The following is a 22,872-nucleotide window of genomic DNA, read 5'->3' on the forward strand; positions in this document are numbered from 1 at the left end:
CCCTTAGACTGTCAGGTGCTGCGTTTGTGTCTGCTACAATGATTAAGGTGCCTTATGTGGTGGCATTGATTCACAGCCCTTCTTTGTGCTCCCCCAAGTCTGTCTGGTCCACGATATAACTTCCTCTCTGCAAGTCTTGGCAATTCAATGATTGGTTACCTGAGATTGACGACAATGGAAAATGATGGCATAAAACTTACAGAAATGAGGAAACTATCCGTTCCTGCCAGTGAAATAATCGGGCTGTAGTGCCAGCATAATAGTTCTCAGAAATATTTCTTTGTTCTCCATGCTAGCAACAGTATAGCCAGAAATCTGTATTCCAACCCTTTACAATGGTTTAGATTCAATAAATAAAATCACGATTTCAATATCCCACTTTATTGAATTGGCTAATAATATTAATATCAATATATCCCAACCTTGCAATTATGCCTTATTTAATCTGAAATGAAATCTGAGCCCTCCCTTTGATAAATTGACTATATATTTGGCTCTTTACCTTGGAATAATTTCTAACACCACTATAAATAAGAAGGCAAATAAGAACCGGCCCACAAATGTTACACCAGACACTAAACCGACTGTTAATAAAACTAAGAATAAAATAATATTCCCATAGATATAAAATACCTCTGATATCCTTATTACTGAAAAATTGTCTCCAATGTACCACCTGTCATGGCTTCTGTCCCATGGTTTCAAGTTATATCTTTGTCTTCTCTTCTAAAAACTCCACATTGGGGTCCCACAAATTCTTCATCCATGTGTCTACTCTTCACAACCTTCATATTGAGTTGTTGCTCTCTAGATGTGGCTGTTGTAGGTGACTGAATTTCTGAATCGGATGATGAAAAATGTGTCAAGCTCAAGTCCATACAAAGCTCATCAACTTGATTTTCTAATTCTTGAAGGGCCATTTGAGTACTCTTCAACGAATCATTAGTAACCTTAAGCTCCTAGGTAAGCTTATCAACTTCGTCTTCTTTCCTTCTTAATGCATCAAAATATATCTCATCAAGCTGGTGGAGATGGTCTCTATCTGACGGTAGGTGTAGGTAATTTGATTTCATCACAACCGAAGTTTATTTGAGAACCTATAAGTCTGCAAGGGATAGTTCTCCTTCGAGGCCTTTGTGTCTCCCTTGAGCCTTCGAACAATAATCTGCCATAATCTTATGAGTAACATCAAAGTGAGTTAGGGTTGCAATAATCATGTCTTTGTTGACCCTCAATTGACCTTCCAAGTAATGTGATTCTTGAGGTCTAACATCTTCAAGCCTATGTTCCACGGAGTATCGGTGACGGGGACGGTAGGGGACATCAGGACGTGTTTCCAGTACATGGGTACTTTTGGGTCGTTTTTGAGGGGACGAAAGGAGACAATTGTTAAAAAAATAGGGGTTTTTAAAAAAACTAAAGAGAAATTTCAAATATGCATATCATAACAATGATAAAGCATTCATCATAGACATTAATACATAGCATTGGACTTGAATCGAGATTTCACATTAGAATCGACAAACATTTTACCAAAATTCAAATGCTTTCATTCATCATTGTCAATAAACAGATGCCATAAACATCCATAATAGACATAAATATTGAACATAAACAAATAACATAGAAGTCCATAATCATGGACTAAGAGTCTAAATCAAGATCAGAGCTCAAGTCTTTGTTTGAGTCACTGTCACTATGAGAGGCTGCCTCAACCAATCCCAACCAATCGTGGAGGTGTCTCCTCTTCCTCAACCTGCATAGCACCTTTGGGATTGACATCCCAATGTAAGATTTGAGTCTAACGATACTTAGGAGTCTGGTGATCTTGTAGTTGCAATGCATTGTGAATAGCCACTAACTTCTTTGATCGTCTAGAGGTAAGGTGGTTCTTCTTGACTAGTTGGATGAAGCTATATGTGGACCAATTCCTCTCTGCAACAGAGGAACTGGCAACCTGTTAAAGAATACGAACAACAAGTACTCTCAGGTTTGGTGCATCCCTACCATGCCATGTCCACCATCCAATAGGGTCACTTGAGCGAATGTAGCTCTATCCAACCTCACCTCTAGTTTGCCAAAGGTTGGACCACGAAGAATGACAAATGCAAGCCATTGTGTGCGAAGTTTTGTAGAATCATCTTCACTATATGTTTTTTGCAAGGGCCTTAAAGAAGCCATCTTTCACCTCTACATCACTAGATGGAGCCACTCTCCTAGGTCTCGATGCATATCATTTGGGATTGAGAGCATAGAATACCATGTAAAGTGGGTTGTTCATAATGTTCCATCGTCGCGTCACAATGAGCCTAGGATGCTCCCTATAAAATTCCAAAGTAGGGTCCCTACTATGAATAACTTGCTTGATCTGCCCAATCATGCTATCAAAGGTCTCATAAATCTCTCCAAGTTTAGGAGAGTCAGTATTAATGTATCTAATCACTTGCACAATAGGCTCAATGAAGGAGCAAATATATCTGCAAGTGCAAACAAGTTACAAGTTAGAAACATATATTAATCAATAATCATCAAATTATTAAATGAACATTTTAAAAATTAAATAATAAAATCAGCAATGCCAATTTTCTTACTTCATTGTAGACCACTAGTTATCATCTAGGATTTTTTGCTTAACACTTCTTCCCTTCGGTGTGCTTGCCTTACGCCATCTAGACCACTTTGCATTGACCACAATGGATTGTTGACTCTCTTGGACCCAAAACATCCTCTCTAACAAAATAAAGTAGCTAGCATTTCTAGTGTCCACGGGCTTGAGGAATTCCTTCCTCGAAAATGTCCTAAACAATGCAATGAAGTGTGATGGTTGCAAATGAACATTTGCTCATCTCTAGCCTCTAACACCATAATCTTCACCCAATCAATTTTGCCAATGTCCTTCAAGGTATTGTTTACACACATGGGCTGAATCATTCACTACCTGCACAACATTAGAGGCTTCAACTTCTTGTATGGCCTCTCTCAAAATCTGAAATTGGAAGGCTGCATCCTTCCTTTTCCTTGAACAATCTATAGCTCTAAGAAAATAGGAGCCTGTAGTGCTAGTGACAATAAGAATGATGAGTGGCTGATGTTTGATATCGGTCCACCCATCCATGATTATGGAGCATCCATCCCTCATCCATGTTTGTCTCATATCCTCCATCAATATGGTCACCTTGGAGTACTCTTTATCAAGAATATTGGTGTGTAGCTTAGTTTCTCTAGGTGGAACAAATGAGGAGCCAGGAGCTATGACATCTTTGAACATTTGTTTAAAGTATGATGAATGTGAGACAGGGAATGGTATAGCATAAGCTTAAAGAAACTTAGCAATAGAGGATTCAACCTTATCTCGTGCTTGTTTGTTAAATAAATCCGCAACATTAGTTTCTCGCTTAGTCTTCTTTGTCTTTCCTCTACTACAAGTGGCACCCTCTCCCCCATGAGAAGCATCATCCATTGACACACTAGGCTGCAAATTCTCCATTTGAAGTCCCTTTACTTAGCTTCCCCCTCCATATGCAATCTAGTTGCCTCAACTTTCTTAGCTTGAGTTATTTTTTTGCAACCATTCACCCCTTGACCACTTATCCACAAAAGATGGCAATAGGCTCTAGTATAGCTGCCCCTATATTGTTTGTGGTACAAATGACACTTCCATACTCTACTACCCCCTGTTTTTTTTCTCAGCTTTGTCAACTCTTGTAGCAAATTGTAATCAAGGTCTTTTTGGGTTGAATGGGCCTTTTGTATAATCTTTGAGGATATGGGAAGGACATGCAAATGTGTTTGAGGTTGAACTTGCTTCCCTTGCTACATTCACACTCCCTGAAATCTCCCCAATGGCTGCCCCATTTCTAGTTCTAGTTCTAGGTCTAGTTGTTTGATTTTCTTCAATTTCAACTTAATCATTCTCACTATCACTATTCCCACTATTCTCATAGCTGCTCATGATTTTGTTTGTATGGGAATGTCAAAGAGCGCTGCAAGTTCAAAAATAAACAAAATAAACCCACAATGCCTTCCCTTTTTGTGAAAAAACTTGAAAAAAAACTTAAAAAAAGCCTTGAAAAAATCTAAAACAAATTGCAAATTACAAATGCAAAATGAAAAACTTACCTCTAGTGAAGTAGATCTGATGCTCTAACTGTAATATCCGCACTTTGAAATAGAATTTAATGATAAATAATAATAATAAAATTAAAATATTTTAAATTAAATTAAAATATTAAAGAATATAATTAAATATAATTAAAATTTAATTAAGTTAATGAATGGTCAAAAGACAAAAAATGAAAAGTTGTGACTCCCTCAAACATGAGATATAAAAGGGAGAAGTGAACCTCATTTGAGGGGGGGATAATTTGGGAATGAGAAGGGCAGAAATAATAAAGAGTTGCACTCTTTCAAAGGGTGCTAATGGTGAAAGGGTGTGTCTCTTGCCAAAGGGCATACATGATGAAGAGGTGTGATCTCTCCCTCACATTGAGAGATATAAAGGAAAGGAATCAAAAGCCTCTAGTGACATCACCCTTGATCAGATCGGATCAGAACTGTTATTAAGTTACAGGCAGTAACATCCTTGTTCTTGGTGGTATGCATGGGGATGTGCTTAATTTGTATGCTTAATATATGATGCCTGATAATATTCTTATGCAGAATTTAATAGTAATATTAATCTAGACTGCAATATGTATGATGGTGTAATAATGCCTTTCTATCACTAACTATTTATTTGACGATTAAGTAAATTATATGATGGAGTTTGTAATACCCTTCAATCTCACCATCCAAATATGGAGGGAGAATTCTAACGTTGCCACTTTGAAATAGAATTTAATGTTAAATATAAATAATAAAAACAAAATTAAAATTAAAATGAAAATATTAAAGAAAATAATTAAATATAATTAAAATTTAATTAAGTCAATGAATGGTCAAAAGGCATGAAATGATAAGTTGTGACTCTCCCAAATATGAGGTATAAAAGGGAGATGAGAACTCATTTGAAGTGGGATATAATTTGGGAATCAGAGGTGCAGATCAGATTTAATAAGTGCAGATCTGATTGTGAAAGGTTGTGTCCCTTTCAAAGGGCAGAAATAATGAAGAGTTGCACTCTTTCAAAGTGTGCCAATGGTGAAAGGGTGTGTCTCTTGCCAAAGGACATACATGATGAAGAGGTGTGACCCCTTCCTCACGTTGAGAGATATAAAGGAAAGGAATCAAAAGCCTCTCGTGGACATCACCAGCTGTTATTAAGTTATAGGTAGTAACACCCTTGTTCTTGGTGGTATGCGTGAGGACTGTCATATCCCCTTATATTCTTATAGAAGAATTTTAAACGTATTCCTAATAGTGGTATTCAATAATATTAATTTGACTGATTATAATGATTGTTTAATATTTAAACATGTTAACCAATTATTGTTAAGGCATGATTATTATTGTTGTTATCCTATTTACACCCCCGATGGAGCATGACATCGATTAAGAGGGGCAGGAACCTTTCCAAGGGGTTGCTGCCACCAATGGTTATGTCTAAAGGATCATGGCTTTCCACCACGGAGGAGAAGAATATACACTTTCGGATCTAATTTATGCCCTGGAAAAATCACCCCAAGCACTTACCTCTTCACTGGTATGAATTTCTATTCGTATGATCTCTTAGCACTTACGGAAAAATGTAGAGTTCGAATATGTGCTTCAGCAAACACACCCAGGCACTCGTCCTTATTCTGGTATGGATTTCTATACTCATGTACTCTAGGCACTTGCGGATTTTTCTGATTAATAATGTTGCTTATACTGCAGACGCTATATCGTTCCATATATATATATATATATATATATATATATATGTATGTATGCACTGCACGATTATATGGGTTCCAGTATGAATTAACCTGCAATAATTATATTTTTTTTTTGAGAATGAATAATCGGTTCACTTGGTAATTCATTACTGTACAAAATCAATAGACTAATAATAATATTAAATTCTGCATACTAATGAACAGCAGACTCTCTAACTGGTAAATAATCAAAATATTAAGGCATAACATGATTTTATTTATAAACAACCTGAACAACTATATTAATTCATGAGAGGTAGGGGAACTGTTATAAGACACCCTACATGACAATATTGAGTAGGGAAACTGTTATATAAGACACCTTGCATGATCATAATGTGTAGGGGAACTGTTATATAAGACACCCTACATGATCATAATGAGTAGGGGAACTGTTATATAAGACACCCCTGCATGATCATAATGTGTAGGGAAACTGTTATATAAGACACCTTGCATGATCATAATGTGTAGGGGAACTGTTATATAAGACACCCTACATGATCATAATGAGTAGGGGAACTGTTATATAAGACACCCTACATGATCATAATGAGTAGGGGAACTGTTATATAAGACACCCCTGCATGATCATAATGAGTAGGGGAACTGTTATTCAAGACACCCTAGACGATCATAATGAGTAGGGGAACTGTTGTATAAGACACCCTACACGATCATAATGAGTAGGGGAACTGTTGTATAAGACACCCTACATGATTATGCTTGAACAGTTAATCAAGACACCCTATCAACCCTGCATAATAGCACACGGTGTTGAGGTTGTCTCAATCATAAGATATGTTTCTATACCTGATTATGTTACATGAATCTCTTTTATGCTTTACCTAGTCATTTCTGTATATATAGTCGTTTATAGGGCCACTTCTTTATGTAATTTGTAGTATCTTTCTGACCTTGTTTTTGCAGGTTGACTACAGAAGAGGCTAAGGTACTTCCCTAAACCCTTACCTAAGAACTGAAACCTGTAATTAAAGTATTTTAAGGCACTTTATAAATAGGGGACATTACAAGAATACAAGGAAGTAAGAGCACTAGGCTCCAGCAGGTACCCCAACCCCAAGTGTGGCCCAAGAGGCCAAGTTGACGAGGTCCTTGGTGCTGTTGGGCTTGTTGGAGAGGAAGACTCGAGGCGGCATGTGTGATTCTCCTTGCTCCATAATGGGGACAGGTGTAGGGAGAGAAAGGGTTGTTGAATCCTTAATATAAACTGGGCAATATATAAAGAATGTTGAATATATGATCTATTGTAACATAATGGAAATGTTGGCTAACCTGTTGTGCAGGTTCCAGTTAGGCTTTAGTTGACAATAGTGTCCCTCTATTGTATTTAGTATGCACTAAAATTGTGATTATAGGTCAGAATATAAGAGGGTCCCATTTGGGGACATTACACTAACCTCCTCTTGCACCGGCTGTTCGCTCCTTGTCTAGCTGCTCCTTTTCTTGCTGCTCTCCTCCTCCTTTGCTAATTTCAAAATGAATTGTCTTTTTTCTTCTTTTTGTTTGTCTTATGCTTTAGATTAGGGTTTCTTTTATTCTAATGTTGATTGGGGGTCTTGGTGGGGCCAGCTGGACCTTTTTTTCATTTTAAAAATGTGTTTTTTAGTTTGTGTGTTCAAAATATTTCTGGGCCATAGGGGACAGCTAAAATTTGTGCTCCCTGGCCATCTCGGGGACTTTTGGGCGTCCCCTATGGCCCAAAAACATCCCCCCTTTGCTTAGGAAACATCAGCTCTGTTTGGAACAGGCAGGAAATGGTTAGGGTACACCGGAAAAACATCCTTACATCCCTGGTTTGTCCCTGGTACAGGGATGAGGGTACCAAGCCCGGGGACACATCCCCATGGAACATAGCTTCAAACAAATGTTCTGATTTGTCTTCATGATCATGCCATTCAAAAACAGCTCCCTTAAATAACAAAATCTTTTCCACAAAACTCACCTTTTGAAGTTAGGCCAACATCTTGCTCACTCAAAGGATTACCATCACAACAGTGAGTAGAATCAATTACGTCATGCTCTTCTTCAACTGCTGATGCAAAATCAGACTGAGCAATCTGAACTTTCATCTTTTACCTCATATTTATCAATCCACTTTTGACTGTTCTCAATGCAAGGCTCATGTGTGACAAAGAACTGCTGGTCAAACTCAGAAAATTAATATCATATTCATGCCTCTTCAAAGTGTCTTTGTTGTCCTTGATTGCATCTTCTTCCAAGGTAGGTTGCTTCTTCATAAGTGCTGGTATTTGAAGTGTGTCCAGCTGAAAGTCACATGTTCTAGCTTCCTTAGCTGCCATTAAACTGATCCATAGCTGCACCTCCTTAGCTGTTATTTTTTCTGCCTCCAACCTACTCCATGGTGAAGCTTCCATGACAAACCAGACATTATCAAATTGTAGGACCTTCTTGTTAGGCAATTTCTGTCTCTACAATCAGCTCTCGAAGACAATATACCTCATATGATCTTAATAAGTATTCCTCCAATGTAATCATGTGTACGAAACAAGGGAAATCAATCTCATTATGGGATGTCATACCTTGCATCTGGCTGGAATCTGAAAATTGGGTTGATTCTTGCTTTGTCCATATCCTCATATGGCTGAATTGAACTTGTGAACACGGGTTCATCCTCCTTAGGGCTTCCACATGTTCGGCTAGGAGTCCAAACTTCTAAGCATGTTGACTGAATTTTGTCTTTTCCATGATCATTTTGTAGGCTGCAAGTTACAAAGCAAGTGATTCCTTTTTCTTCTCCATCCTTCCTTCAATGGCGATTTCTAAGTTTTCTTCTATCAAGAATGTTCGTACTGGCTTCATCTTTTTACTTTTCTCATTCATTTCAATTTCTCCATCCAACTTGTCTTTAAGGCAATACTCTGATTCATCATACGTAGAACTTGTGTGTTTAGTAAAATCCTCAAGCCTTTTAAACCTTCCGTCTCCACAAGCATCAACTTCCTCTTGAGTAGATTTGACCTTCTTTTGAGTCTGACTGAGATTCTGATTCAGAATTCATTTCTTCTTTCCCTTTTCTTATGTAATACCTGTCAAAATATTCGGTGGTTTTGACATCCTAAGATTCATCTGAGTATTTGTCAAAAACTCTAATAATCTCCTCATTCATGGGTATAATATTTCTTGTCAAACTTAGATATTCTTGGAAGGTTAAAAGATCCTTATACTTTTGATAACTTTTGTACCATCTATCGATTTTAGAAGCTGTAAATTCATTGTCCTCTTCTTCCATTTCCATGATCAATCTAAGTGCCCATACCACTGAAAAGACCCTTACAGATTTCTACCAGAAATTTGGCAATGTATTCCAAACTTGGCTTGAAATTAATTATTCATGTACGATATGGAACTTAAATCAGAATACTAACAATCTCTGACCTTAGACAGCTTTCTTCCATCATGGAATGGATTAATCTCCTGCTCTAGATATTCAACAAATTATTCTTGGCATTGGAAGTCGCCAAGAAAGTATTTTTTCTCACAGAGATAGCCCAAATGATATTCCCTTATTCGTGAGTGGGAATGTATGGTCTGATGGAATGTGCCCAAAAACCATCCTCTCCCCAAAATTGTCTTCATAACAAACTTATGCATAATGAGACAAAGGAAAAAGAGTCAGGCCAAGTACACCTCAAACTAGCCGAAGACTAATCTTCATGAAAAGACAAAGCACAAATTAAAATGCATTTTAAAACGAGGCAGACAATACTTATTAGATGATTCTCAGCCTAGCGGACCAAGTAGAGAATGAGATTGTTCCTCCTAAGATTCATTGAGTTGACTATGACTCTCTCCATGAATAATCTCCTTATCAGGTCCATGTTGAACTTATGTCTAGCTCCAAGTGTAGGTCCTTCATTCTTCTGGCTAGAATCTCATTAAAAAGTGGAAAACTACCAAATTCAGATTGGAAAAGGAGATGAAGGGAAAACTATTTTCAAGACCAAGGATGGGTGGTATGAGTGGTTGGTCATGCAATGCAGATCAACAAATGCACTCAGTACTTTCATGAGATTGATGAATGAGGTACTAAATTTTAAAACCTCATCTTGGTAAGTTTGTAATTGTTTTTCTAGTTAACGTTTTGATTTTTAGCAAGACAAAAGAGAATAATTTGAAGCATTTGAGATTACTTTTATAGAGATCGAAAGAAGTAAAATTGTTGATAAATCTAAAAAAGTGCAGTTTTATGGAGGAATTGGTGTATGTTGGCTTTGTTTAGGAAGGGCTAAGGATGGATTTAAGAAAAGTCAAAGAAAAAGCAATTGTAGATTGGCCATAATCGAAGAGCATGTTTGAGGCAAGAAGTTTTCATGGCCTAGCAAGCTTCTACAAGAAGTTTATTAGAAATTTCAGTGGTACATGTGCATCAATCATGGAGACCATGAAGGGAGGTAGATGTGATTTTCAATGGACAATGGTAGTAGAAAGGAGTTTTTAGATCCTATAGAAAAATTAATACTCGTAGTGAGAAGTTAAATGAAGCTAAAAAAAAGTAATTTGTCTATGATCATGTGTTTTATATTATGTTTTAGACACTTAAAAAGTGGATGCACTACTTTTTATCAAAGGAGTTTGTTTTATACACAAATCATTAGGCATTGTAGTACATAAACAACTCTAGGAATTTTAATCAAAGGCATATGCAATGGGTTAAATTTCTTACGAAGCTATTCATTTGTTTTTAGGCATATGAGTGGTAAATCTAATCAGGTGGCAGGTGCATTGAGTAGGATATGTTTGTTGTTGACTGAAATGAGAGTTGAAGTCACCTGTTTTGATGCAATGAGGGAGTTGTATGAGTGTTATGCAGATTTTAAGAAAGCACGGGCTGCATGTAAGAGCCAAGTAAACCAAAATAGAACACCAAGGCTGGATTCTTTCATCCAAGAGGAATTATTATTTAGAGGGAAATGTTTATGCATACTGCAAGGGCCCATTAAGGAAAATTAAATGAGAAAAGCATACTAGAGGTTTGGCTGGTCATTTTGGATAAGGGATTAGGAAAGCATATGATGTAGCATTGCAGAATTTGCCAACATGCCAAAGGCAAAAGCCAAAACACTGGATTATGCCAGCCATTATCTATTCCTAAGAAGCCATGGGAGGGGATAAGTATGGATTACGTTATTGAGCTGCAAAGAACACAGAGCAATAATGATTCAATTCATGTAGTTGTTGATTGTTTTCTAATATAGTATGTTTTATCCCTTGCAAGATATTAAATGATGCCTATAATGTTGCTAATTTTTTCTTTAAGGAGGTAGTATGACTCTATGGCTTATTGAAGAGCATAGTGTCAGATAGAGACACAAAATTTGTGGGACACTTTTGGCAAACATTGTGGAAAAATTGGATGCTAAATTAAGTTTCAGTCTAGTCTACAATCCTCAAACAGATGAACAAAATTTGTAAATAGGAGTTTGGGAGATCTCTTCATGTGTTTAGAAAGAAAGAAGCCTGCTCAATCAGATTTTCTTCTAGCATAAACAGAATTTGCCTACATTAGCTCAATAAACAGAAGCAGAGACAAAACCCCTTTCCAAATATCTATAGCTACAGCCCAAGAGGGGTAGACACCTTCAGAAATACTGCTGGTTTAGATAGGAAAAGTGCAGTGGCAGAAGCATATGTTACACCAAAAACTCAAGAAGAACTTGGAAAAAAGTACAATGTAATACAAGGAGCATGCTGATCTTAACAAAAGAGAACAAGAATTGCTTGTTAGGGATCTTGCCTTAGCTCATTTGAGAAAGGAAGGATTTCCCCTAGTAACCTGTAACAATCTAAGGTGGAAGAAGACTGGACTGGGCAATGCCTTAAGTAAGTCTGTAATGAATGCCTATGAGTAGAGCTTCCTGAGTGTATAGATATTTCGCCAATTTTTTGCTGTTGCTGGTTTGTACTGTTATTATTAAGGGCAGAATTGTGAAAAAGGTGCAGATCCTGATCTGTAGACGGAAGAATAGGCCCATCAAATGCTTGAGAGAGGAGATGAAGTTGAAGCTGTCATTGATTCCTGAACAACCAAGAAGACAAGAGGGAAAGAGTACAAGAGTATTTGATCAAATGTAGAAATGAGACAATTGAAGAGGTGACTTAAACACATGCATACGAGGTGGCCATGCAAGAAATATCAGTTCCAAAATCATTCAAAGAATCAAATGTTAATGAGGTGCAAACTCATGAAACATTTTTCATCTAATTGGGGTGTTTGGTGTAGGAATACTTTGGGTCTTGTGTTGTCCTGCAGTCCCAAAAAGATATTACATTTTTGTTTTTTCTGTGTCATTGCAAGTTTGTTCGATCTGTTCTAGCTGTTATTTCTGCTGTATTTTTCTCTTTTCTGGGTAGGATTTCACCAACTTTTGAGCATTCATATTTCTGGGCAATGGAAAATCTTATTGGGATCCTGAATGCGGGATTAGCCCAACTTTATTTGGATGCCTTACACATGTGGCAGATATCAAGCTGCAGTACCTCATGCAATTTTGGGTTGATGGCTTGCTGATTCAACCTCAGCGTCCCTCAATGTTGAATGCTATTAATAGGGCTGATCCAATTACAACCCCTCATCTCATGATGGGCTTAGTGAGTATTGGCTCCCTCCTTTGGGTGTGGAAAATCATAGCAGACACAGCCTCATTATGTTTTATAGAGTGGATGCTGGCAGCAGTTGTTAGAACTTAGAAGATTCCTCTAAAAAATAGCAACACTGGCAGTTACCAGTTAGCAAGTAAAAGATTGCATAAATAATATTTAAAAACCTGGTTGGGGTTTTGACATTTTTAGGGAAAATTTCGAAACCCACGATTTCCTTAGCTGTGTGTGACTCCTAGTTTGGGACATCATTATTCATGACAAGGTATGGAGCTAGTAGTTAGAAGCTGGTCAGTTAAAAATATAAAATAGTCAATTTTTTTTGAAGGGAAGCAACTCATGGGGATATTCAAGGAGGCTCAAGGGACAGCAAAATTGTAAAGGGTTTTGAAGAAAAAGTGGAGGGAGTTCGATGATAATCAGACTATTTATAGGAAAGTCTGCCATTGATTTGTCATCTGAACAGAGGTAAGCTACATTTAGTCCTACAAAGAAATGAATTTCTGCTGGCTGTATGAGCCTTCTATTTCTGTCATTAACTTGAACATATATCAGTCAATGTAAGAGGCCTCTGTGCTTGTAGGTTGTTGGATGGGAGATTTGAGGCTGTCCAGCCTATTACATTTGTAATAATCTGAATATTTGTAGCCTGTTCCATATTTTTATTATAGAGCATTGTTTCTTTAATAAGTTTGACTGCCTGAGTTGGCTATCTGCTTAAGGTTTCCGATTCAGGATTGCATCACTTTCAAATAGTCTGTTGGGCAACTTGTGATAACCTATTATGTCTCAGGTAAAAGAAGATAGCATAAGTTTAGGTCATGAGGAACGCAATTAGTTGCCAATATACCTCATTTATAACAGCTACTGCTTAAACCCTTAAAACAGAGATGTACATTTCAAATGAAGATTTTCCTCAACAGGGGAATGTTTCTGTAACATAGAAAATCACGATCTTTATCCTACAATATAAAAAAAAATTGAGTGCACACATTTCATATACATTTATGAAGTTCCTTTGACATCTCAACAACAAAGATTTTCCTTGCTTGAAGCCCCTTTTCTATTTAGAGTTTTACATAATTCAGACCTATTTGTTGTTTGAAAATGTAGTTTGAAGAATACACGTCTTACAGTTGCTGGATATCATAATGCCCATTTTCAAATTCTTTTTCACTTGCTTTATTTTTTGCTTCTCACAGCTTACTTCACTCTTTTTTTCAATTTATTTTTCATCTACTTGTTTGATAGATTTGGATTTGATCGTCTAATGTCATCAACTTACATATGCTTATGCATCTATGAAGCAGAACAAAGTACCTGGTGTAGAGAGACAGACTGGAGATGTGAAAATGATAGATCAAAGCATTTCGAGTGGTTATGGGTTGGAGTCAAGGGATCAGCAATTTATTCGGGCACATGAGGTGGGCTTGAATTCCTTGTTGCATTCTCTTGAATAATGTATTTTTCCATTCTGTTTTAATTTCTCTCGTGGGTTGGAGTCAAGGGATCAGCAATTTATTCGGGCACATGAGGTGGGCTTGAATTCCTTGTTGCATTCTCTTGAATAATGTATTTTTCCATTCTGTTTTAATTTCTCTCGTTGTGGCACATGAGGCATTGTTCAATGTCTTGGTAGCTGTTCCAATTTCAACAAAAAATTGTTTTTCCTTTTTTTCTTCTGTAATTTTGGTAAGATATAATATCTTTGGTCCATTTCAGCAGTGACAATATTTTTTTTCCTTTTTCCTTTTTCTGGTTTTTTCTGGGCATATAAGGTAGGGTTCAATGTCTTGCATGCCAACAGGCAATCCTATGTAGAAGTCCCTCCCACAGATTCATCAGATGCCCAGAAAGGTCAGATGGTGTTGGAACTCATGACTGGGAAGATAACATTACTTCCAACCAAGTGTAAATTGAATGACCAATATCTGCCATACTTTCCAATAAATACATATGCTATATTCTGAAATGAAGATGCACTCCATCTTGAAGACATCTCTCAACTGCAACACAGCAGCTGGTGAGTGACTGACGTTGCTGAGTGGAGTTAAAGATTTGACTGACAAAAATCCACCATGTGGGATTTGATTGTGTATTAGACATGCTCATCTTCATATCACTGTCAGTTTTCTTCCTGTCACAGCTCAACACAAGAAGTAATCAATAGGTTATTCTGTTTTTCTCTCAATCAAAAGAGTAACCTTTTATTCATGCATATTTTTTTCTCACTTCGTCAAGGATTATTGAAAAATAGGAGGGTAAAATGAATTCTAATGGGACACAGTCTATCATGTGAATGGTGGGCGTTTTTCTCCTGTTAAAATGCTATGGTGGTAAGTGGACAAACAATGCGCTGCATGTGAGTAGACAGGTGTATAAACACACTAATCGTTTTCCCATACATTTCATTTTCCCAGGTGAGTGACTGATGTTTGACTGATGAGCTAAGTAGTATTGAAGATTGACCTACTTTTAAGTCAACAATGCTCCATGTGGGAGGGATTTGATTGTGTGTTGGTAATGCTTATCTTCATACCATTATCGGCTTTCTCCTTGTCACAGCCCAATGCATTTTGTAGTTTACCGAGTATTCCAATTTCATCTCCATAAAAGAATAACCTTTATTGAATGCATAATATTTTTGCCTTTTTTTATTTGATACAGCCTGCTTGTCAGAAAAAAGGTCTCATCTCATGTTAATTCCTAATGATGGTACATACCTGTGGTTTCTTGTTTTGTTAACAAACTTTATTAGTGATAACTTAATGAACGATATAATGCGTGTGAGAAGCAATTTGGACAAATGAATTCACATCATTTTCTCATCACCATATAATTTCGTTGAGGATAAAAACAAGAATAAATTGTTTAACAGAAAGTGTGCATTTCCATGAAGTAGTACCTTTTTTAAGGTCAATATGCATACTTTCTCATGAAATTTTTTTGTTGATGTGAGATGATTTTATCCCAGGACCTAAATAAATCCTACACATTGGATTCTATAGGATTATGTGTGTAGAGGTCTCCAGTCACCGGATATGATGTAATCTGGTTTTTCTTCTCTGTATTTGATGGTAAATGAACATGTCTGGTTGTATATAACTTGTGTTTTTTATTTATAATTGATGTGCTGTTGTTTCTATTTCTCAGTAAAATTTGAGATTTATTTCAAATTTCTATCTTTATCTCTTTTTTCTTCCCAACATTTTACAAAAATCTTTTCAGTTCCTTTAAAATGGATCAATTGCCCTCCCATTTCAAAAATATTAAGGGAGTTTTTTGGTCTTGCAGGCTACTGTTATGAATTTTGAGAAATCTAGAATACTATCTTCATTAATATTATCCTTCTTTATAGGTAAGGGGTTGTGGTGAAAGTGGTATCAAGTATATTCATAAACAAAGTGATTTCAGTTTAAGTTTCCTCTAGGTAGTACGTGGGGAATGATGAGGCAGTATTTGGTTTGTCTGTCTGCAATTGTATTACTGCAATGAATAATTGCACATTTTTTAATGTTAAAATCCATATTGCCATTGTTGTAGTGCCTGCAATAGAAGGGAAGGATGAAGAATTTGTTCTTATAATAATACAATATCTGAACATGGAATTGTCTTTTACATTCCCCTTTATGCTTGTAGAGTAAATACAATGTGTGCACAAGTAAATATATATCAATTTAGACTATAGGGGTGAACCCTGTAAATTATCTTCAGAGACCCATTTTATTTTCAAAGAATTAACAATTGAAATTTAACGGTAGGGAAGCAGAAAAGACTGACTTAAGAAATGCCTTTACATTGGTATGCAATTTTATATTGTGGTCTCAAAATTGAAATAACTTTCCTACTATGTATTTGTTAGTGGTAATTGTTCTCAGATTTAAGATCTAACTTACACTACAGAGGACTATACAATTTCTGAAACAAGAAAGCTAGCCCAAGTGCAAATATCTGAATTGTTAAAGCATGCAACAAGATCAACACAAGTTTTAGTGCTTTGGTAGTTATTTTGTGAGACATGTCCGAAACGTAAACCTTTGCTCATTTTGGTACCATTTTTATAATTTGTCTTCACTGGCAATTTCTAAATGAGTGTGAATGCTATGGGGGATAGATTGCTTGTTGTATTAGTTGGTAGGTTGCTCAAATGAATAGTAATTGGGTAATGGGAAAATTGGGTCTGTGTTTATTACATGATAGACATATTTCTGGAGCCATTTTACATTATATCAAACTGATTAGTCTCTAAACCTTCTAGCAGTCGAACACTTACTGAGCAGTTATCATGTTTTGAATCTTAGTTTTGTAATTTTTGGTAGTTTTTTATCATGTTGAAATTGAAAAATTTAAAGTTTATTTGTTCTTAAAATTAAAAGCTTTTTTTTCCAAGGGCTTTTAAAAGCAAATGCAATTCCATGTTCATAGGCTGATGGAGTTCTTAAACTGTCCTAGATATGCATACAATCTGACAATCTATAATAATATATTATTTATCAGGTAAGAGATATAGCATAAAAATAAGTCACAGGTGGGACATCTTTAAAGTAGGGGCTTTATGTCGAACCATCATATACTTGAACGTTGTTGGTTGTCTTTAAGAGCTAAATTGCTGATTTGCTTGTGGGTTGATTCAAGAAGTGACTGGTGCATTTCTTGAAAAATAAATTGAATGAATGATTCAATAATCGGATGATTACATTGAACGATATACACACGTATATATAGAGGTTACAAGACGACGTTCTATAATTAGAACATAACGTTAAAGTAAAAGATTAAAGAGCTAAACGCTAAATTAAGCGTGAAAGCTAAATTAAGCTTAAAAGCTAATTAACTAAAAAGAAAAAGCTAAATGCTAAATAAAGCTTAAAAGCTAATTAACTAAAAAGCTAAATGACCATTAAACAAGGAACTAAATATAGGTGACTAAAATATAATTAAATATTCTAATACCCTCCCTTAATGGTCATTCTATCTACTAACTACCCTACAGAAGACATTGCAGGTTTTTTGATCACAAATGGAAGAACACTTTGTTGCGGTGGAGACCCTCCATGGATTTGAAAAGTGTTAATGACCAAGATTACTAGAATCCATCCAACCTGACGTTGGGTAACCAAATTGAAACCTGAAACCATGATTTTGAGGAAAAATCGACAAACCCTTTTGCAGAAGAATACCAACTCCAAAATTGACTGCAAGATACCACGGTTGCAGATGTTCGCCCCGGCAGGTGCGACCCAAACTGATTGCAACAAAGCACGATTGTTGAGGAAAAAACCGTCGAACCCTGAAATGGGAACCCTTGAAAAGGGAATTTACGATTTTGAGGAGAAAATTGAAAAACCAAAAAATCTGAGGTTACAAATCACCATTTTTGTGGAAAAAAAGGGTAAAACCCGGATAACTAAAATCTACGCGAATATCGCGGATTACAGATTTAGATAATTTTTAAGGGAAAATTATAAACCCTGCGAACAATTTTTGAGGAAAAAATCGTGAAAACCCTCCCATGATTTTTTGTGGAAAAAATCAGAAAACCGACAGACAATTTTTCAGGAAAAAATCGTGAAAACCTTCCCATGATTTTTTGCCACAAAAAATCAGAAAACCGATAGACAATTTTTCAGGAAAAAATCGTAAAAACCTTGGGACCTGTAAGACAAGGTCTGGCCTAAATCAATCTGATAAAGGTAACAATATTCAGATATTGTGAATATGCACTGTTTCCAAGTGTTGTGGCAGCTGTTGAACTTCTGTCTGTGTTCCACCATGATGTTGGTCAAAGATGCCGTCACAGAAACTGAGGTTGAACGTGGTCAACCTAGTGAAGGCACAAAGAATGAGAGGGAAGATTCTGATTAAAAATCAGAATAGAAGCAGCTGCACAAAAAATCTGAAACCTTGGAGGAGAATTCTAGCACGAATTCTAAGGTGCAAATTTCGAGGTTTGGGAGAAACCTAGAAATTAAAATTTTCTGCTTAAAACCTGAAATTTTTCCTGAAAATAATCAGAAAAAATAATAATTTGCAGAGAATAAAAAAATACCCATGATTTTTTTTTTTGTAAAAATAAAATAAAAAATATTGACGATTTTTTTTCCAAAAAAAATGCAAAAAAAAAAGGGCATAAACCCTAGGTTGGATGTACAGCATAAACAACGCCCACATAATTAGAAGAAATCGCTGACTGTTTTTAAATTTCAAGTGAAATTCGCTGGCACAAAATTCGAGGCATGGAAAACGAGGCAACCAGAAAAAACTGAGATCAACCAAAAAAAGCTCTCAAAAAACCCACGAAGAAATCTAAAATCAGAATATAGATCTAACGACTCAAAAATCGAGGCATGGAAAATGATGCATCCAAAAAAATTTGACGACGACCCAGTTGAGGTCTCAAAGAACCCACCAAGAATTTGCAAGAAAAATAAAATTTCGAATTGAACTAAAGGGTCAAAACCCTAGTCGAAAATTGCAGAAACCCTAGGAAAATTTTTAATCTGCAAAAAATAAAAACTCCAGGTTGCAGGCCCGAAAATCTCGAGAACTCTAAAAAAAACATGAACTACTGCCCAACACAGAAATTCACCCACAAACCAGAAACCCTCAAAAAGCCTTCAAAAAAGCAAAATCGTTTTTTATTTAAAAAAAATCTGGTAAATATTCCAAAAAGAAGGCCATGAATTTTTATTAAAAAATTCGCCAAACTTTAAAGAATCCCATCGACCCGCTCTGATTCCATGAAAAATAAATTGAATGAATGATTCAATAATTGGATGATTACATTGAACGATATACACATGTATATATAGAGGTTACAAGACGATGTTCTATAATTAGAACATAACGTTAAAGTAAAAGATTAAAGAGCTAAACGCTAAATTAAGCGTGAAAGCTAAATTAAGCTTAAAAGCTAATTAACTAAAAAGAAAAAGCTAAATGCTAAATAAAGCTTAAAAGCTAATTAACTAAAAAGCTAAATGACCATTAAACAAGGAACTAAATATACGAAAATATAATTATAATTAAATATTCTAATATTTCTAACATTCTAAAATTGCCATAAGAAGTGATTCCGGTTTTCTACATTGTATCAAGCCCGAGAGATTTTAAATTTCTTCTTATGGTAGTGGGGCATGCAATTATTTTTGCTGCCAACCTGCCTTGTCTGTTGCAGTTTGGAGCATTTACTCAACAATTTCTCTTTTCATTTGTGTTGTGATTGTAGTTGGAAAAGCATTCTAAGGGCTAATACTCTCATATTTACCTGCCATTGCTATCAAAAGAATATGCCAATTTAAATCGAACATTTTCCAAATGCTGATCTTTACCATAAACTGTATATAAACCTAAAAATTATCTGCATACTTTCAGTCTATTATTGTTATTATGCTAATTCAGTGATAAATAACTGCCTTGCTATGTGCCACTTTCCTTTCCGGTATTTAGACAGTATTTATGATTCTCACCTTGTTTCTTTGTTTGGGAAGTAAGATTCTTAGATTTTATACCATCTTATTTTACAGGTGCTGAACATTATAATTCTCATATTGAAAAACATTACTTATGTATTTTAATATTCTTGGTGCTTGTTTGTCTGCATTCAAATTTGTTTCTCAAATCCTTGTTTCGTGGTTTCTAGGCTGTTCCGCATATATTTTTTTTAAAGAAAATTTGTTGAGCATCGTTATCATGTACACTTGTTGCGATGCAGTTTTTTATTTCCAATGGAAATGAGGTTATGTTTTCCAGTTATCGAAGCTTGCTCCTAATGTTTTAAAGACGAGCTTAACATATTGTACTCTTATGCAGGCTATGCAAAATGAAGATGGAGAAATTTCAAGGTCAGATAGACATCAGAAATATCACATTTTTGTTAACTAAAGGTGATTTTAATGGAAATCGATCACCTAAACATTACCCATTTTTTTGTTCAGAAATTTGCAGGGGGATGGTCCTTTGGAGAACACTGGAGAGGAAATGAACCACTCTCAACCAACGATAGATTTCCAAAACTCAGAGAGGCATAAGATTGAGGTCAAGAAGGCTCCAAAGACGAATTTGAGAACCCTGAAAACTTTAGCAAGGGGTCCTATAGTCTTGTCAGATGGTGATACTAAAGAAAGGAGAGGAAGGAGAAAATCTGCTCGTCTTACAGATAAAGGTTTAATTCTATTCTAGATCTGGTATTCTTTTGAATTTTGTGTGTTTGTTGCTTAATTGAGAAAAACTGCCTATAAAAGTAGGCTCAAATAAAGATCATATTAATTGTCCAAATGCTCATCCTTGTTTCCATTTTTCAGATTTGATATGAGAAAATGTTGGATCTTCTTAATTGATTTCGAGAACAGAGCATCCAAAAGATAATGACATTTGTTCATAAAAAATGAGGGACAAGGGACCTAAGGTCTGATAAAATGAATTGCACGCTTCAGCAGATTTAAATACAACCGATGTAAGAAGCAGAGGATTGCAGTTTTTCACCACCGCAATTCCTGGTAAGAATCTTTGGTACTGTTGGTGTCTTATTGGTGGTACTAAAAACGGTTCTAATTGTATATACATTTTTGGCCTGGTAGGAGTAAGACGCTGTTGTAGTTGCTATAACAGGATACTGACAAAAAGAGTATTCGGTGATAGCTGCTATATTGTTTAGTTGTTAATTCCAGCATAGGCAGGCGATGCTACATTGATTTCTTTTTGTATAGTTGCAGGCCAATTATTGTATAGAAATCCACTTGGGTGCTTGTAAAAACGGCTGATCTGCATTAAAATTTTGCTCTGTAGGAGGTCTTCAGGCCAATCGATGTATTTCCTCATAAAAATGAGACTCCCAAAAGACACCGTTGAGACAATTGATGTATTTCCTACTTACATAAAAGTGAATGATATTGGGGGTTACATTTAAAACAAATTGTTACAAGTTAGTTGATGTTCTGGTTGTAATATGTATTATAGACCTAGTCCTGTGTGTGCTTAATTTTGGGAATCATATTAAAAAGTTTTTAACACCAATAAGTTGAGTAACAATTTAAAGCCTATATGTGCATACTCCCTGTTAAATCCATGTGGATAAAGAAGGGTACAAATGCTAAGTAATTGCTGCTAATTCAAATGAATTCTATTTTATATATGGAATGGAACATTATCTTTGGACAAATTCAGCTGGAAGGAAAACATCAGCTTTTTACCCAGCTTATTATGTTTTTGATATTGGTAAAAGCAGGTTTTGAAAGTGTCCGGACCCTTGAACAACAGATCAGCCATCTGGCAATTAGAACAAGTACCAGTGATATGGGACAATCCGAATTGACATACACAACAAGGAAAAAGTAAAATTATAGGGTACTATGGGATCCAACATTGATAATGCCAAACCCAACCCTATTCAATCTCGCACATTTCACTCTAGTTATGAGATTGGGAGATAAATTTAGGACAACTTTTCTTCTTCCTTTGTACAACAATCCATGAAATACTATCATCCAAGTCTTCAGAATACAAACCCTATTCACTCTAGTTATGAGATTGAGATATAAATTTAGGAAAACTTTTCTTAAGCCTTCGTACAACAATCCATGAAATACTATCATCCAAGTCTTTAGAATACAAAGTGGGAAGCGATTCCTCAATAGATGGACCATCTATGTGCTTAATAGAAACATTGGTGTGTCAAGTTGGATATGAAGACGAAGGCATACTAAGTTGACTGGTCAGAGCAACTCACCAATGGGAGTTGATGGGGTGGTAGAGGTATGAATGGTCAAGTGGTCTTTGAGGGCATTATTCCACAATGTCCCAACACCTCTATGTTGGGAAAGTGGATATTCAATAGCTAGATGGCCGATGGTAAAGCATTGTCTACATCTGAAGGGGAGACCATTATAGTCAAGTGGTTGAGTCCAAGGCTTATCCCTCACCATTAAAACCATGTACTTGTGAACAGGCTTGGAGATATCAATGTTCACTAGAATATAAGTAGAGTGCCTCATGTAGGAAATGGAAGGAGTCCACCTTCATGATAGAGTTGTTGATGGCTTCATAACAGGATCTTCCCAAAGTTGGAGGGGAAAATTTGGAAGATGTCGAACCCATGAGTCTAAAATTGAGAGGTTTAGAAAAGGGGTTGAAGGGAGAAGGCCAAGGCTTGATCAATAGATAATGCTTAATTTACATCCACGATTTGTTGTCAAGCACTAAATCCTTGTTCAAGTGCCAAAACCCTATTCTTTGAAGATTCAAATTACATAGTGAGAAAATCCCTAGCACAACTGGATTTAATGATGGTATTCCAAGAACCCAAGACCCATTTGTGAAGATCTGAAAGGAAAGGCCAAAAAATTGCTGAATTTGCAAACTAGACCACGACATACAT

At 36.0% G+C, this 22,872-nt stretch overlaps 1 protein-coding gene across 5 annotated transcripts in view; it reads left to right on the plus strand.

The window, feature by feature from the left end:
• Window positions 1-21,524, plus strand: part of LOC131039642 (uncharacterized) — a 46,258-nt gene extending 24,734 nt beyond the window's left edge. Inside the window, exons 2-6 of one of the 5 annotated variants that reach the window (XR_009104679.2) lie at window positions 13,808-13,921; window positions 20,310-20,341; window positions 20,435-20,661; window positions 20,801-20,995; window positions 21,077-21,520. Coding sequence is in view for 2 of the 5 variants with exons in the window: in XM_057972429.2 (XP_057828412.2) it covers window positions 13,808-13,921; window positions 20,310-20,341; window positions 20,435-20,661; window positions 20,801-20,811 (384 nt within the window). In the remaining 3 variants the exon portion in view is untranslated. Of the gene's footprint in view, window positions 1-13,807; window positions 13,922-20,309; window positions 20,342-20,434; window positions 20,662-20,800 lie in introns of all 5 variants that reach the window. The other 4 variants (XR_009104680.2, XR_009104681.2, XM_057972429.2 and 1 more) reach the window with 4 other exon arrangements.
• The last annotated feature ends 1,348 nt before the right edge of the window (window positions 21,525-22,872 follow it).

This window comes from Cryptomeria japonica, chromosome 5 (assembly GCF_030272615.1).
Source record: "Cryptomeria japonica chromosome 5, Sugi_1.0, whole genome shotgun sequence".
In the NCBI taxonomy this organism is placed as follows: domain Eukaryota; kingdom Viridiplantae; phylum Streptophyta; class Pinopsida; order Cupressales; family Cupressaceae; genus Cryptomeria; species Cryptomeria japonica.